The sequence below is a fragment of the Macaca mulatta genome, chromosome 6, assembly GCF_049350105.2.
Source record: "Macaca mulatta isolate MMU2019108-1 chromosome 6, T2T-MMU8v2.0, whole genome shotgun sequence".
Classification (NCBI taxonomy): Eukaryota; Metazoa; Chordata; class Mammalia; order Primates; family Cercopithecidae; genus Macaca; species Macaca mulatta.
In genome coordinates, this window is record NC_133411.1 from 2,123,652 (window position 1) to 2,141,419 (window position 17,768).

Sequence of the window (17,768 nt, forward strand, 5' to 3'; positions counted from 1 at the left end):
TCAGAGATGCCTCAATGCAATTCACTGTTCTGGCAATGGGGAGGGAAGAGCCTCTTTTAGTAACTCCCAAAACTGCCATTGAAGAGGGGATCCTGGACATAGCCAGCCTGACCCTCTGAGGTGAGAAAAGAAACTATAACACAAGGACTGCTGCAGTTGCTCTCCTAAGCAGCCCAGCAAGCTCCCCTGTTGCCAGGAGAATCCCAGAGACCCTCTGGGACCCTCCAGCACCCAGCTATACCAGCTCCACTCCACAGCTCACCCAAGATGGACATGAGGACTTCAGATCATGATGTCCAGTTTTAACTAAACTAACTCCCCAGAAACAGGACGCGTGACTTCACAAGGCTTTTGCCGAGGAGCCCTTGGCTGCAGGGAACGTAAATGGGGTAGGTGTACCCAGGCAAGGATGTGGGCAGACCCTCCAGTCTCTTGTGGTCTGGGTCTGCCCTGGGAAATGGCCAGCAGGATTCTTGTCGGAGGCAAGCTGGAGGTTTCTAGGTCCTGGGTTGGAGGGAGAACTATGTGATTCCCCTCAGAGACCTGGGGATGGAGGGATTGGACCCTTCCAGCCACCTGTGCTGAGCCCATCTGCTGCCTCCTAAGGGGCTCCTAAAGGGCGAAGGGTGGAAGTCTCCTGGGCCATGCCCTGAGCAGACACCACCCTTTCTGCTCCTTTGCAAAGATGCCTCTCAGGATCAGAGCTGGTGGCCCGGTCCCTCCAGGAGGGATGGGAGGGCCAGCTTCCTTCCCTGACAGCTGTGGGAAGCTGGATCCCAGTCCAGGCCTTGAGTGCAGTTCCCTGACCCTCATGGTAAGCGCCATGCCTGGTCCCCTCATCTCTCTGGGGAAGAGGTAATAAACACTGTTGGGTTTCCCCGACTCAGGCACAGTGACTTACACATCCTTGTCACAACCTGGGCTTTAAACGCTGCACCACACGTTCCCAGCATGAGTGAGGGCTGCCTTTCTTTAGGAGATGGAGGCACAGCCGCCTCCGGGGGTCCTGCTGCCTGTGGGCACCCATCAGGATAGAACTCACAATCTGCCCACCACTGCCTACCATGTGGTCCCTCAATATCCCCAGGCCTCCTCCCACCAAGTACCCTCAGGCTTCTGTGCCCACTGCAATCTCATCGTAGTGACATCCATGATGTGGTGAAGACTTGAAGAAAAAGATGTTAAATGAGGGATTCCTTCCTCAAAGTAGAATGCCCCTTTTGTGGGCTGAGAATTGAAAACTGAGGACAGGGTTCGTTCCTTGAGTCCACATCTGCTGCTGCAAGGAAAATCTGCAGTACAACCCCAACCCAATCTGCCTGGCATCTACACCTGTGCACTGGGCAGGGGAAGGAGTGGGTCCTTGTGACTGGGACCCCAGGGAGTCCCCAGCGGTGGATGAGATGGACCATGGAAAGGGACTCCCCCACCACAAGAGCTGCACAACCTGTTAAAGGGGCTGAGGCCTCCATCTTAAAGATAAGTGGCTTTAGGCTGGGCTCGGTGGCTCACGCCTGTAATCCCAGCACTTTGGGAGGCCGAGGTGGGCGAATCACTTGAGGTTAGGAGTTCAAGACCAGCCTGGCCAACATGGTGAAACTCTGTCTCTACTAAAAATAGAAATCCAAGCTACTCAGGAGGCTGAGGCAAGAGAATCGCTTAAACCCAGGAGGCAGAGTGAGACTCTGTCTCAAAATAAATAATAAATAAAAGATAAGTGGCTTTGTGAGCCCAGGGCTGGGGACTGTCCTGGGCAGCTACGAGGCAGTAGACCCAGCTGGCCTGCTGTCCCTGGGAACTTGGGACTTGGGTAGGTAATAGCAGCATATCTCAGCACTGCCCCAGGTAGAGGAGTGGACGGGGGAACCTTCCTTCCTTCTCGGGGATGATTGGCACACACAAAGCACCTTCTGTATGCACACAGGCCCATGGACAGGGCAGGAGGCAGGGCAGTCAGGGGCGGTGGCAGGTGTCCTGGCAGGAGGGAGGATGCACCCCTGGTGAGAACCATCAGGAGACAGTTTGGCATTGCATGACCAGGCTGGAGAAGGGGAAGCCCGTGGGACCAGGCCACAGAGGGGCATCTTGTGGCCCACCAGATGGCAGAGACTTCCCTCAGGCAGCATTCCCTGCACACTCACTGACAACACCCACGAAGGCATGTGGATTCTTCCAGAAGCAGCTCAGAGCCACACAGGGAAGCCTGCAGTGCAGTGGAGAAGCAATTCTCTGGGTTTCTCAGGGGCAGGCAAAGAGGTGTGTGAGCCCCCTGGGCTGTGGACAGCGGGACACCTAACGGCCCCCCAAGCCTCTGCAGAAGCACCAGTCACCATGCCCAACGATCACATCCCCTGTCCCCAGGTGAGGCCTGCGTGGGAAACAGGTGTCCACAGAAATCCCTGAGCCAAGGTCCCTTTGTGATCTTTTCTGACTTCCCAGTGAAATTTCACCACAAACTGCACATTTGGAGCATGGCTGCTGCAGCTTAGGCAGAAGCAGGCCTCGGTGGTCGGGTGCAGAAGCTGTTGGAGTTGCCATGTCTCAGGCCACCTCCGGCCTGGGCACCCAAGGCTGACCACATGCTGCGTTGAGTGGAGGACGAACCTGAGCCCCTTAACCTGGAAGTGAGAGCAGTAACTCACTGCTGATTCACTTTAATTTCCAGCTGGGAGAGACTTTCCTCCAAGCTAGAGCTGATAAGATACAAAGACTAAGACTAAAACTCCCCAGGTTGGGGTAAGATAAATATCACTAAATTACAGTGAGTGTTTAGGTGGAAAGCACCTCAATAATCATAATTGATTCCCACACATGTTTCTTGGCAGTTGGGCTTCCTTTACTGCTCACTCAGATTCCTGGGTTATTTAAAAACTCACGGCCAGGAGTGGTGGCTCATGCCTATAAATCCCAGCACGTTGGGACGCCGAGATTGGCTGGGTGGGGGGAATCACTGGAGGTCAGGAGTTCAAGACCAGCCTGGCCAACATGGTGAAACCCCCTCTCTACTAAAACCAAAAATTAGCTGGGCATAGTGGTATGCACCTGTAATCCCAGCTACTCGGGAGGCTGAGGCAGGAGAATCACTTGAACCCAGGAGATGGAAGTTGCAGTGAGCCAAGATCATGCCACTGCACTCCAGCCTGGGTGACAGAGTAAGATTCCATCTCAAAACAAAAACAAAAACAAAAACAAAAACAAAAACAAAAAACTCATGCATACAGGACCCTGGGAAGGCATCTTCTCACTGTCACTGCTGTCTGCCCTTCTACACATGATAGCTGTGTTTTACATGTTCACCGGTGTGTACGCCTGGGTGTGCTTCGAACTGAGGAGCCAGGAGCCCAGGGCTTCTCTGCTGCCCACGAATCATGCCTTCCTCTTGCCCCCGCTGCCCAGCTTGCAAGGCCCTTTTACTGAACTTACTTTATTTTGATTGTGATAAAAACCAGTAAAACCCAAAAAACAAGTGCATACAAAAGTATGCCCAGTACACCTCTGGAAAACCATTTTCTGAACTGGGTGGTTTTTTCCCTTCTGGGTCTCTAATCACAAATTTGCCTAAAAGATTTGCACAAATATTTACCTGAAACTGGAAGAGGTGTTTCCTCAACTATGAATCGTGGCCAGTCTGGGTCCCTTTGAGGCATTTTCCCTTGAGAAATGCATGTTATTAAATTTAATAGGGCAGATGATTCATCTTTTGGATGCGGTCAGAATGATGGCTGAAGATAAATGTAGAATTATCCTTCTAAGTATCCAGTGGTCTGGCAACGTTCCAGGTGTGCCAGGAAACAGGTAGGCATGCTTCACATCCACCTCCTTTTTAATAGTTTTAACAGTCCATGAACCAGAGGTGATATCACAACCACCCTGTAATTCAAAATAAGCGTCCTGTGGCAACACCCGGCGGGGGGGGGGGGGGTGCGGGGAGCAGGTGAAATGCAAGGCACTTGGGTGTGGCAGCCACTTGAACTTCCTGTTCATGCCTTAGAAGTCATGTTCATGCCAAAGCGTGTGTCTGCAGGGAAACTCGGGGCACGTGGGAGGCACAGCCAAGGCTTCAGGAGTCAGCATGGCAGGCAGAGGCTGCACAGACAAGGAGAGGTGGACTCAAAGGCTGCCTAGGGGGCAGTGTGCAGGCGACATCCAGGGGATCTTGTGCACTTAAAAACGCAGTGATCCATTTGCAAAGTGAAGAGCACGCAACGGGAGCACACATCCGGACCCGGAGTCGCCATCCTCCCGCATAGGGCAGAACCGCCAGGGCCAACGCAGCATGGGCAGGGAGGGGAAATGGCCCCAGCAGGCTCCCTGTGACGTGCCACAGTAGCGTTCTGTCCCATGTCAGGCAGTGCTTTTCTCAGAAGTTCCCAAGGCTCACGCGAAGACCAGCCCGTGTGTGAATTTCAGTCTTGCCGGCTACTTCGGGTCTCGAGGCTCACGGGTTTGCTCGCACTATGGGGACAAAGCTGGGCACCAAAGTGGGTGTTGGCTCCGCGCATGCGCCTATTTCAACTCCAGCCACAGCCTCAGGCCAAGACAGTGTCTTCAAAAGAGGCTCCTGACCCCAGGGTCAGAGTTGGCTACACCATGCCTTCCAGACATGCCACACCCTGACGTCACGCCGCGGACGCCCCTCACACAGGGCCACCCCCCACGCCGCGGACGCCCCTCACACAGGGACGCCCCCCACGCCGCGGACGCCCCTCACACAGGGACGCCCCCCACGCCGCCGACGCCCCTCACACAGGGCCGCCCCCCACGCCGCGGACGCCCCTCACACAGGGCCACCCCCCACGCCGCGGACGCCCCTCACACAGGGACACCCCCCACGCCGCGGACGCCCCTCACACAGGGACGCCCCCCACGCTGCGGACGCCCCTCACATAGGGACGCCCCCCACGCCGCGGACGCCCCTTCACACAGGGACGCCCCTCACATAGGGACGCCCCCCACGCCACGGACGCCCCTCACATAGGGACGCCCCCCACGCTGCGGACGCCCCTTCACACAGGGGACACCCCTCACGCCGCGGACGCCCCTCACGCCGCGGACGCCCCTCACACACGGACGCCCCTCAAACCGCGGACGCCCCTCAAACCGCAGACACCCCTTCACACAAGGACGCCCCTCACACAGGGACGCCCCTCAAACCGCAGACGCCCCTCACGCCGCAGACACCCCTTCACACAAGGACGCCCCTCACACAGGGACGCCCCTCAAACCGCAGACGCCCCTCAAACCGCAGACGCCCCTCACGCCGCGGACGCCCCTCACGCCGCAGACACCCCTTCACACAAGGACGCCCCTCACACACGGACGCCCCTCAAACCGCAGATGCCCCTCAAACCGCAGACGCCCCTCACGCCGCGGACGCCCCTCACACAGGGACGCCCCTCACGCCGCGGACGCCTCTCACGCCGCGGACGCCCCTCACACAGGGACGCCCCTCAAACCGCAGACGCCCCTCACGCCGCAGACACCCCTTCACACAAGGACGCCCCTCACACAGGGACGCCCCTCACGCCGCGGACGCCCCTCACACACGGGGCACCCCTCACGCCACAGACACCCCTTCACACAGGGACGACCCTCACACAGGGACGCCCCTCACGCCGCGGACACCCCTCATTCCGCGGACGTCCTTCACACAGGGGATGCCCCTCACGTCGCGACGCCCTTCACACAGCAGACGCCCCTCACACAGTGGATACGCTATGAAGCCCTCACACGGCAGACGCCCCTCACGCGGCGGACGCCCTTCACGCTGCAGACGCCCCCTCACGCCACAACGCCCCCTCAGATGGCAAACACCCCTTACCGCAACGCCCCTCACATGGCGGATGCCTCCTGACTCCATGGACTTCCCACACACGGAGGACGCCCCTTGTCCGCGGATGCCCCCTCTCACACTGCAGACACGCCGCGGACGCCCCCTCACGCACTCCACGCCCCCTCACGCAGTCCACGCCCCTTACGCCGTGACGCCCCCTCACACGGTGGGCGCCCCTCCCAGCGAGGCTCACCCACACGGTGGGCGCCCCTCGCCGCTACGCTCACCATCAGCGGACGCCCCTCATGCCTCCGACGCCCCTCACGCTGCAGACGCCCCTTCACGCCGCGGACGCACCTCACACAGCGGACATGCCTCGACGCCCCCTCACATGGCGGATGCCCCCCTCACGCTGCGCACGCCCCTCACACGGCGGACCCCGACCTCGCTGCCTTCTAAACGGGAGAGGAGGAGCCATGGCCACCGTGACAACCGCAAAACAGGATGAGCCCCGCCTCCCAGAACGGTGGAGTCGCGGTGGGAGAGGCTGAGTTCACGAGGGTGTCCCAACCCGAGTGAGGAGCGCGCGGGTGCGCTTTTGTTCCCAAGGCCGCATGAGCGCCAAGGCCTCGCGGGGACAATGGCCACGGAGGGAGACGGGGTCCGTGGTGCCCCATGAACGCTGTTGGTGGGGACCCCGCGGCTGTGTCCGCTGAGGTGGAGGGGCCGGGAGGACAGAGCCCCGCGCACGCCGCCGCCCGCTTCGGAGCCTGCGGGTCCTGGGCTGGTGCAGAGAAGGGCGGGCCCAGGCGGCCGTGCTGGGAGCGGCGCCCCCTCACGCCGCGACGCTCCTCACACGGCGGATGCCTCGGCGTCCTGCGGCCGCACCTCCCCAGCCTGGATACCAGGCCCCTGCCCCGCCCGCTGCTGATGAGATAAGGAAAAGCTGTTTTGAAAAGCTGCGAGGAGGAGGACGCGCATTTTAACCTCCAGGGACGGCTTCAGCCCCGCCCTGCCCTTTGAAAGTGCTGGGAACGGATTTTATCAGCAGGCGAAACTGTCCTCAAAGCTCCGTGGCCCAGAGAAAGGCAGGGCGAGGACGACCATGGTCCCCGGACCAGCCCCCTGCAGGCTCAGCCTCGGAGCACTTCCGGACTGGACGTGCGGGCATCGGGGGTCCAGGCTGCTCCAGCAACCCCCCTGTGAGCCCGAACCACGCTGCAGCCTCTGGTCACTTGTGGGGGTCCCCCGCGTCCTTTCCTCCAGGCCGGCAGTGGGCTGGGGCCGCAAGTGTCCCCGCATACACTGGCCGTTCCCCAGGGACAAGGACACTTGCCCTGAGAAGCTGCGGCTCCCGCCAGAAGGTCCCAGCTCGGGCTGTCCCGGGCAGACGCAGAGAGAAAGGCGAGGCGGGGACGGGCCTGAGGAACCTGGAAGTCCCTGCAGGGCCCCTGGAAGAGGCAGGCAGGGGGTTGCCCCACAGACAGGCCCAGGAGAGGACACCAGGGCTGGCATCCTGTGAGGAGGGCATCCAGCAAACCACACTGGTTCCAAGGCCTCTACAAAAGTAGACGGGCACCTTACAGCAGCCACCACTGAGGCAGCATTAGGAAGGCGTGGTGGGTGCCCACTGGCCCCGCAGAGGGCAAGGGCATGCACATGCCAGAAGGGAACGTCAAGGGGAGCAAAGAGAACCCCTTCCTCCTGAAATGGCTGAGGGGACCAGGCCGCCCTGTGATGCAAACATCTCAAGGGGCTCTCCCTTGCGCTATCCCATGTGGACTTTTAACTCCCAGTTTGGAAAGTAACGATGTCATCTTCTGTGGTCTCAGGGTCCTAGTGAGTGTGTGAGGATAATAGTGTTACGTGTTATGTAAAGGGATTGTGAACTGGCACAGGGGTGAGCTTTGCAGGGCCTGGAGCTGGTGACTCCAGCTCTGGAACAACCCCAGGTGGGCTCTGCCCTACCCAGGAGAAATGGTCATAAGAGGAAGAGTCCACTGGGCGTTGGGGGCATAGGGACCATTTAGGGTTGCCCTTTGAGCTGACAGCCCACCCCTGCCCCCCAGCTCCACCTGCCCTCCCAGGACATGTCCTCCCCAGACCTCCTGACATCTGCATTTGGCCAGGACCAGAGCTCAGCCACCTGAGGAGTGAGACACAATGGCCCACAATAGCCAACCTCCCCCAGTGAGACCTTCTCAGGGTCTTGGGAGGAGTGCCCATGAGTGTGTGAGGCAAGGCTCCCAGCCACACAAGGGTCACAAGACCACCAGCAGATCTTCACCCAGGATGGCTCACCAGTCCTCAAGTAGGGGCAGGATTTAGAGGCATGGAAATGGCTGCAATCCTCAGGCTGTGCTACTTTGCATAACATGTAATACTATTATTCTCACACACTCACTAGGACCCTGAAACCACAGGTGACATCGTTACTTTCCAAACTGGGAGTTAAAGTCCACATGGGGTAGTGCAAGGGAGAGAGGAGGGGCCGGAAGAGCCTGGGAGGGTGGCCCTGGCCCTGAAGCTGGACGCCTGGACACTACACCCAAGGGCACTCTGAGCCCATCCCAGGCAGGGCCTGGCCAGGTGCAACCCTGCTACAGGTGCCAGAGCTGTCTGCCTGCAGGAAGTGGCCCCTCCACTAGGGTTCTTCTGAGGATGCTGGGAATGGTTCGCAGGCAAGACTACTCCCAGCAGGGTTGGTGGCTCACGGGCAGCTCAGGTATCCGCAAACAGCCAGCACGGGGGTCTGCTGAGGTGGGGGCTGGCCTGTGGTTCAGCTTCCGGTTTTGACACTGAGCAGCCTAGGCCTCTGTAAAATGGAGTGATGGCGGCATCTGCCCTGAGGATGGTCTGAGAATGGGAGGCAGTAATTAGCCTGAAAGGGCTTGGCTGGACGTCAGTTCCAGAGGTGTAGGTCAGCGCTGAGCAGCCGCGGGACTGCGCTGCTCAGCTGGGAGACAGGGCTCCAGCCAGCGGAGTGGGAACCGAGAGATGGGGTGGGACCTGGGCCAGCTCAGCGGAGGCCTGGCAGGGCCTGAGCAAACCGAGAGATGGGGTGGGACCTGGGCCAGCTCAGCGGAGGCCTGGCAGGGCCTGAGCTGGGCAGGTGAGGAGTACCCGACCGCCAGCCTCGGAGCTCCTCCACCAGGGACAGGAGATGCCCTGGCAGTGGGGTCACCCACTGAGGTTGGAGACGTGGGCGTGGCAACAGCCCATGGGGAAAATGCTGAGCTAGCTCTTGAAAGGCTAGAGAGATACAATGTATCAATGCAACAGTGCATGTCAGGGAGGAGATTCATGGGTAGGGAAGGGAGAAATGTCCCAGAAACAGGAGCAAGTTAGGGTTCCAGGAGGTGAGGGAAGATGGTTCCTCTGAAGGTAAATAAGGAAGAGAGCCCCCAGGTACCCAGCAGGGTAGGAGGCAGAGAGGGGGTCCAGGGCAGGGTCCTGAGGGAGTGGTTTCCAGAGCCAGCCGGAGGATCTTGAGATGAGGCCAGGGAGGGAGCTGAAGCCACTGAATTGGACACGTGGAGGAGGCAGCGCAGGTGGCCAGGCTTAGGGCTCCTGGGAGGCTCCCACACCCTCAAGGCACAGATCAGAGGAGACCCTGCCCAAACCAAGGACAAAGTAAGGGGGTGTAGGGCGCTTCCAGCCGGGGGGGGGCCAACGCTGGTTCTTCATCAATTTGGAGCGCCAGGAGAGGGCGGGAACTAGTCCTGTACGGAGACCCCCCCACTTTGGGCTGCCCACACCCCCACCCCCTCTCAAGCAGCCAAGGGAGGCGGGTCCTCCCCTTCAAAGGGAGGGGCCCTCAGGCTCCTCTGGAGTTGGACGTCTTGACCCAGGACGGCCTGGTGAGGGGTCGGAGCTGACTCCCGCCAGGCTCTGCTGCAGCCCCTGACCGCCCTTACGGGTGGCCAGGCCCGGTCCTCGTCGCTGTTGGGGGCTCCGGCTGGGGGCGGGGGTCGAGGCCGATGCGCTGCGGGCAGCGGCCGCCGGGGGCGCTGCGGGGGCCGCAGTTAAAGCCCCGGCGCGGGCGCACGCGCTCAGAGAGAGCTGGGCCGCCGCCGCCGCTGCTGCCGCTGCTGTCCCCGCGATCTGCGCCCGGTGCCCTCCATCTCCGCCCCGCGGCCCCCGGCTCCCCCGGCCCCGGCACGGCGTCAAGCCATCTTCCCTCACCTCCTACCGGAACCCTAGCTTGCTCCCGGCCCATGTGGCCCCCGCGGGCGCCCGGCCCCAGCTCCAGAACTCAGCCTTGCACCTGAGCGCGGGGCCCGGCGGGGCGCGGCGGCGGCGATGGGGAACCTGCAGTCCAAGCACGGTGAGCCGCGGGCCGGGAGGGCGGGCGGGCGGGCGTGGGGCCGCCTCTCACTGTCGTTTTCCTCTCCCCGCGCCCCGCCGTGCCGCAGCCGCCGCCGCCCGCAAACGGAGAGAGAGCCCGGAAGGTGAGCGGGCGAGTGGACGGGCGGGGCGGGGCGGGGGGCGGCGACCCCGGCCGGGACCCTCGGAGCCAGGAGCCCGCGCGCGCCCTGCCCTGGAGCCAGCGGTGGGGGGACGGGGCCGCGGGTCTCCAGGAGCGCGCGGGACCCGCACGCCTGCCCCTGCGAGGTCTCCGGGAGATGGGGACACAGCGAAGGCGCAGCGCCCGCGGGGCTCACGGCGCGTCTCTTTCCCTCCTCGGTGCGGGTTTCCCGCGCGTCCGCCCCCGGGCCGCAGGGGACAGCTTCGTGGCGTCAGCGTACGCGAGCGGCCGCAAAGGAGCGGAGGAAACGGAGCGGCGCGCGCGGGACAAGCAGGTAGGCGGCGGGGCGACGGCTGGGTCGCACTGCGCACCCGCCTGGGGACAGGGAGCGGTGTCAGAGCTGTTCCTGGCGCCCACCCGCGGACAGGCGAGACGTGGGCCGCCATGGCCGCACGAGTTACCGAGGGGCCAGGAGAGCCCGTCCCTCCCCAGCCTCCAGGACGTCTGGGGGTCCCGTGGGGGAGGCCTTGCTAGTGTCCCGTGCTGGGTGGAGGAATAGGAATTCCTTGTCCTAGGCTGGGGGCGGTGTGGGGGCTCTATGTTTCGGGCTGGAGGAGCTGGGGGAGCAGGAGGGGCTGGACTTAGACGTCCCGGGCTGGAGGTCTTGGGAAGCGGGAATGCAGTACCCCGGTTGGAGGAGCTGGAGGAGCTGGAGGAGGAGTGGGAGCTACAGGCTTGGGGCATCACTGGCCAGAGCCTCAGTGCTCGCTCAGCAAACACGGCCAGAGTCAGAGGCCGCGGTGCCTCCCATCTCTGGGGGGCCGGGGGGTGACCACAGGCCTGCTAGAGGCTCAGGAGACAGAAGGACATCTGCACAGCTGTGGCCACCCAGACTGCAAGGCTGGCTTAGGACCCAGATGGCCCTGAGTGTGGGTGAGGAAGGTTCTATGTCCAGGAGCAGAGAACTCTCTGTCCAGGTCTGGCATCCTGGAAGGGTCTGGGGTAAATTAGACCTGCATGTTTGCTGAGTGTGAGAAAGCTAACATTCAGTGGTCATCAGTGTCAGTGTGAACAGGATCGCTGTAGACAGGCCCACCAGGTGGCCAGGCCCACACTTGCCCCGTGCTTCCTCCCCCACTGTCCCCACAGGTCCCCAGACACACAGCATGCTGGGACACACAGTCAGTTTCTTTTTTGGAAAGATGTTCTTCTGGCAGTTGATTAAAAAAAGCTCTGGGCGTGTTTGGAGACATTTTCTGCAGCTCTGTCTTGAGAAGGGGCTTAGATGTGCTTGGAAATTAACACGCAATAGAGTTAGGATTGGTGTTTCCTGAGAGTGACCATCTAACGCCTGTGACGGTAGGAAGCATGCTCTAAGGTACAGTAGCTTGGGTGGTCCTGTGAGCCTCCATCCGGGATAGGGAGACCAGGGTGAGGCCATCCAGGGAGCTGCCCCTGCCCCAATCTGGCTCTCTCTGCCAGTTACATTTGCACAGGGGCTTGCTGGTGAGTGGATGGTGCCATTTAGCAGCCAGGTTCTCCTAGTATGATTAGTCAGTGATGTGAGCACCTGGGGTGGCCGGGTGTTCACCTCACTCACAGTCAGGGCTTTGGCCGGCCCCTGTCCATTGGCCCATCAGCCTGGGGCCTTCTCCCTGGGAGGTGCGGCACCGTGAACCTTAAATTCCCTGAGCCAGCGCCCCCACCGTGAAGTGCGGCTCCCAGGGCCATAGCGGGAGGTCAGTGCGCTCTGGAAAATGCACGTGCTCCCCGTGTGGCTACGATGTCAACGTGAAGGCTGCGTGTGGGCATTTAGACCCGGCACTCCCCTGGGACGTTTTCTTTAGAGAATAGTTTGGGGGTTGAGGCTTGCTTGGATTGTTACCTTCTAATTTTGCCATCATTTCATGAAAGAAAACTCCTTTCTGAGTTAAAATGAATAAACTCAGAATCAAAGGCTAGCCTGTGAATTAAATACATTTCAGCTTTCAGACAAAAGTGCTACCTTTCTGTATTTTCCACCTCTGGCCGTGACTCCGCCCACCTGGCATGGAGACCCCTGGGCCCAGGTGCGCCCTCACCTGGCCAGGTGCCCTCCCTGCCACATTGCTGTTCCTCTCACCTGGCAGCCGTGCCGCCAGCGACAGATCCTACCCAGGTCTGGGAGAGCCGTGGCCACCACAGCAAAGTGTCTGGCCAAAAGTTAGGTGTTGAGTCCAGCGTCCCTCTGGCTCTTACTTTCTTCCTTCTTTGTGTAGTCCAGAGCCTTGCCTATCATCCTTGTCCTCCCAGGTGGTATCCACTGAGGAGGGCCAGTTCTGAGTCACCCAAGGCACCCCTCGTGATGCCTGGCTGGGGCCAGCGAGGGGACTCGCTCCTTCCCTTCTCCAAAATCCACCTCGTGGTTCCGTGCGAGGCATCCTGGATGCCACAGAACGGTGGCAGAGAACCCTGTGGAGATTGGGTGCACTAAGAGCCAAGACCTCCAACCTGCCCTCTCTCCCCAGCCCCCAAAATAACACAAATGAGATTGGCCATTATTAATTCTCTGTGAGCAGTGCTGGCTCCTGCCTCTGTACGTGTCTGAAAACACCAACAGCAGCACTTTCCCAGACAGGTGTCTCTCTGCACCCCTGACGTGGCTCTCCCTGGTGACTCTGCGGAGCGCCACACTTTGCTTTTGGTGGGGCCCGCGCGGCTTCATCACCGAGTGTCCCTGAAGGGCCAGGGCCATGGGATTGCTAGTGACGGTGCCATGAAGGTCTGGAGAGCGGATTGTGAGGGATCCAGAGTCTCTGGGGTCGTGCGTGGGTGAGGAGTGGTGCATGGTGGCAGTGCACTTGCGTGGCTGTTTTTAAAAGTGGTAGTGACTGCGGGGAGGATGGCTTCAGTCCTGGGAACAGGCTGCCCCTGCACACTCACCCTCACCATCTGGTCTGCAGAATAGCTTTGGTTTCCACGGCGCTCCCTGAGGCTGGCAGAAAACAGTTCCAAAGACAAGAGTCACTGTTAACTGGAATGTTGTGAACAGAGCACAGACGTCCATGAAGTAGCGCTGAGGAAGGTGCACTGGGGTAACTCCAGAGGCAACACTGGAGTGAACACTCATGACAGACCAGCCTGTGCGTTGAGGAGGCCGTGGCCCTGGCCTGCATGGGGGGCTCCTGCCCACATCTGTGGGAGGCCGTGGGCACGGCTCTGATTGGCCTGTGTAGGGCAGGTCCCAACTTGTAGGATGCACTCGCCGGTCCCACCCCCATGCCATGGCCCTTCTGAATGTGCTAACATGGTACATGTTTCCCGGAAGGGAGCCGGGAAGAGCACAGCTGCAAGACATGCTGGCTCTGTCCAGGGCTGAGCTCCAGGCCAGGGCCCAGGCCTTCACCTGCACTGGCCTCTGGCTTCCCGCAGCAAACTCCGTCTGCCCTCGGCATGGCCTTGCTCACAGGAACTGGGGGCTCAGCCCCATTACATGACTTGATGCCTTCAGACTGGAGCCAGCCACAGCGCTGAGGACTGCAGCTGGCCTTCCCCCAGAGGCAGGGGTGGGGCTGCCCCTTCCCTGCCCCTCCTAGCCACCCAGAAGCCACCGCTCACCTGTCCTCTGTGGGGCCAGAGAGCTGGATGTGGCAGTGGAACGCCCAGTTCTCGGTCAGGGGGAGCAGTTTCTTGTAGAAGATCCTGGGAAATTCTTCATGGCTTCGAGCACAGTCTGGACACTACCACATCAACACAGAGATACGGGGTGGAGACAAGATACACATTTGCAGGAGAGACTCAGGCCAGCACACATGTGCCCAGAGACAAGGCAACGTGGACCATGCTCTGCTTGGTGCTCGGCCACATTCCACGCAGAAGGAGAGGTTGTGGGTGCCCGGTCCAGCCAGCTCTGCATTTGAGGGTGCAAGCCACTCCAAGATGTCCAGGAGGACGGCAGCCTCCAAAAGGAGCAGGGGCACTTGGGGATGCCTCTAGCACAAACACTGAGGGCCGACCTTCTGTCTTCTGTGACCCGTGTTCCGGGACCCTGTGGCCTCATGCAGCTGAGGCCCACGTGGGGCCTTGCGTCAGAACCGGCGGCGGCTGTAGTATGTCGTGGCTGCCCTTTGCTTTCTTTTTGGTGCTCTCTGCATGCCTGGCCCTTGGATACAGGCAGCTGTGTTCCTACCCTGGGATGTGGTCTGGCCATGTGGCAAGGCCGGCACAGACGTGCACAGAGGCTCAGGCACAGAGGGAGCGGAAGGGAGTTGCCAGGCCACCTGGCCATCCCCGCTTGTTGTGGGGGGCATCGAGGTCACCTCTGGGCACGCAGCCGATGGCAGCTGATGCCCAGCACCTGAGAGCCATGGGACAGACTGGACACCATGTATGTAGTTTCTGCGCCAGCCTGGGCCCTGGGGCCACCGAGGGCCATGTGTGCCCCCAAGCTCTCCACCAAGCCACAAGCATCCCCTGTCCTGCAGCAGAGGCTCTGGGGTGCTGACTGGGAGAGGCTGCTGCCGGTGCCCGGCCATGAGGCTGGGCCAGTAGATCTGTGTTGCCCATGGTGGAGGCCGGAGGCTGGCCGGTGGCATGGTCCTGCCCGCCCAGGTCACTGCGCCTGGACAGTGCAGGTGTGCGCTCTCACTGGCAGCCACCTCACTTTATGTCGGCCCCTGTGTCTGTGAAGTGCATCCTGACAGCCCTGCACATGGGCCAGGCAAGTGTCTGGATGGAGGCCCTGGAGCGCAGAGCGTCCCTGCCGCAGGGCCTGGGGCTGGAGCTGGGGGTTTCACAGACAAGGCCGAAGAAAGAGCCCACAAGCCCGCAGCTGCATCTGGGGCAGCTGTCACCCCTGGACTTCCGAAATAGCTTCCTCAAGCTAAAACTGGCCATTTTGCTGCTGAATGAGCTGAAGGTTTAGATTTCTGCAGGTGAAAGAAGACAGGCGGCTTCGCTCTGCCCTTGTCAGTGGGAACCTCAGCCTGGTGCTGCTCCGTCCTCCTTCCTTCCTTCTTGTGGCTGAGTAATTTGAATTCCTTTGAGGTTTTCATCTTGTTTTGGCTAAAGAGCTTACATCTTTCCTTTTCTTAAAAAACCCAGGCTGGTTTGCAATCCTCAGAAACCGGTCATCAGCCCTGCAGCTTCGGGCCGTCCTGTGCCTGCTTTAGGGGGTTGGGGGTCCATCAGACACACGTGCGACTCCTGGGAGCCGCGGGAACTGTGGCTGGTGTGGGCCAAGGCGGTTGTGCCAGAAAGGGCAGGGCCGTCTCAAGTACCCGTCCACGAGTGCCCTTTGGTGCACTGGCCCCTGCTGTGCATGTCTCCCGTGTGAGCAGCAAGGTGATGGCGAGATTGGAAGTGCAGTTTCACCTGCCTCATAGGAGTGGCTGGCTCTCCTTTGCCCTTAGGTGGCCACCGCTTGTTCAGAGCTGCCTGAGCAGGCGGTAAGTTCATGGCCACCCCAGGTCTAGGCCCCGGCAGGGGGAAACGCGCACCTTGCCACTGTCCTGTCTAGGCTGGGGTTGGGGGTTCGGCTGTTTCTATTTCTCAGGAAGTCAGGAGTCTGGGCCAAGGGTTCCTGTCCTCCACCCTCACTTTGCAGCCAAGGGATACCCACCTGGTCAGCCCTGACAGAGGCTGTGAACGATGTCCTGGTCAAAGACCACAGTTGGGAGCCACCATGTGGCCGTTTTACGTGTGACTGGGCCCCGTCGTCAGTACCAGGTTTCTGTCATCCCATCGTTAGCGGAGGCGGCTTGTGGGGTGGCTCACAGCCTCTGGACCCGGCTCCGGACCCAGTGCTGCCACTCACAGCCTGGCCACATCCCTCGTGCCTGGGCCGCCTGCTTCACCTTGTGGTCCTGTGAGGAAAGACAAGGGACAGCTCCACACTCCATAAGGCCGGGCAGCGAGGGCCACCTGGAGAGCAGCCCGGTGTGGCCAAGCCCCTTGCTGGGCTTTTCCCCAAGTGCCAGGGTGCTCCAAGCCAGAGGGGTGCATGAGGCCGTGAGCTCACGCCAAGATGCTGTGGGCCCGACCTGTACTGCACAGTCGTCTGAGCTGTCAGCAAGCTCTCACTGGTTGGCAATGCCCACAGCCTCCCCGGTGTGGCCAGGTGTGGTGGGAGCAGAGGCCAGAGGGTGGGAGGGGGGTCTGCCCTCCTTCCTGTAGAGAGGAAGGCTCTGGCCTCCCGGCTGCTGTTCTTGAGTTGGCAAAGCCACACTTTACGGAAGCAGCAGTTCTTGAGGCCAGACATACCTGAGTTTGGAGTTGCCCAGCCTACCCCAGAATTTGTGGATAGCTACCTGCCAAGTCACTGGGTCCCTGGAGCTCTGAAGGCTGAGCCCTGTATCCTTCCTGCAGGGCTCTCAGACAGATGCCTGCATCAGAAAGTCCCTGGGTTATGAAGAAAGGCCCATGACACCCCCAGGTTGTTGGGGAAGCCTCAGGAGCATCAGGAAGCAGGAGGAAGCAGGAGCCCCTGCTTGGGTGAGGTCAGCGTTTAGGGGTGGTCCTGCCTGCTCATGCGGCTGCCGGCATTTCAGGGTGGGCTGCTCCCAGCGGGACTGCGGATCTGCCTGTCCACGTGTGGAACCCAAGGGGGCCTGTGCTGCGTCCTGGGGCACTCATGGTGGAGGGTTCCTGTGGCTCTGTCCTCTCACAAGTCTTGCCAACCATGGCCCCTCTCCTGTTGGACTTGCCTTCCTGAACATGGGGAGGGGTCCCAAGCCCAGGACCCCTAATCAGTTCCAAGGGCTCCAGAGCTTTCAGTCCCTGCCACCTTCTGAGCCATTGTCTGTCACAGATCATGACCATCAGCTGTCCCTGGAGGAGCCCTTCCCACAGGGCTACTGGGTTAACGCTGGAACCATGGGGAGGAGAAGGCGCGGTGTATGAGGGGTCTGCCCAGGTAGCAGGATCCCCCCACATGCCGGACACTTCCCAGTGTGGGGCGAAGCTCGTGGTGCTGGCCTGGAGGGACACATGGTGCTGACCTGGGTCAGCACCGCTCCTCTGGCTGCCGCCTCTGGGCTGTGAAGCCTGGACATGCTGGGACAGAAGCCTTGCAGAGACCGCGGTCTGATCCGCTCTCACAGTGAGCTGCACCCATGCTAGCTGATGGGAGCTTTAATTTGCTTTCATGTTGGCAAATACTTGGCAGGGCACCCTCTGGCAACCTTTCACGCTGGCGTTAAACAAATTGGGTTTGTTCGATCCTGTCCTGCGCAGAGCTGGAATTCACTGGCGGTGATGGCCAGCCCTCGGCAGCGGGAGGGGGAAGGTTTGTTTTCGTTTGTTCTGCAGAATTTTCCAGGGAAATTGTACATAGTTTTGTGCATCAGAATCAGAGAAACCAAAAAGCATGAAATATTGTAATACAAACATTCAAATTGGAGATTATTTTAATGGTAAGTGTCTTGGTGGATTTGGACTGAGAGCTTTGCTGGAGGCCGATGGAAATGGGGGGTCCTTCCTTGCTGTCTCTGGTGAGGTTCCATGGCACTCACATCGGTGGCTGTCAGGACCCTCCAGGGCTCCCACCTG

General features: G+C 60.5%; 1 protein-coding gene across 16 annotated transcripts in view; it reads left to right on the forward strand.

The window, feature by feature from the left end:
• The first annotated feature begins 9,827 nt into the window (after positions 1 to 9,827).
• NKD2 (NKD inhibitor of WNT signaling pathway 2) overlaps positions 9,828 to 17,768 on the forward strand; it is a 34,844-nt gene continuing 26,903 nt past the window's right edge. For all 16 annotated transcript variants that reach the window (XR_013418244.1, XR_013418246.1, XR_013418245.1 and 13 more), the window contains exons 1-3: positions 9,828 to 10,100; positions 10,189 to 10,224; positions 10,496 to 10,575. Coding sequence is in view for 8 of the 16 variants with exons in the window: in XM_078004578.1 (XP_077860704.1) it covers positions 10,076 to 10,100; positions 10,189 to 10,224; positions 10,496 to 10,575 (141 nt within the window). In the remaining 8 variants the exon portion in view is untranslated. The remainder of the gene's footprint in view (positions 10,101 to 10,188; positions 10,225 to 10,495; positions 10,576 to 17,768) is intronic.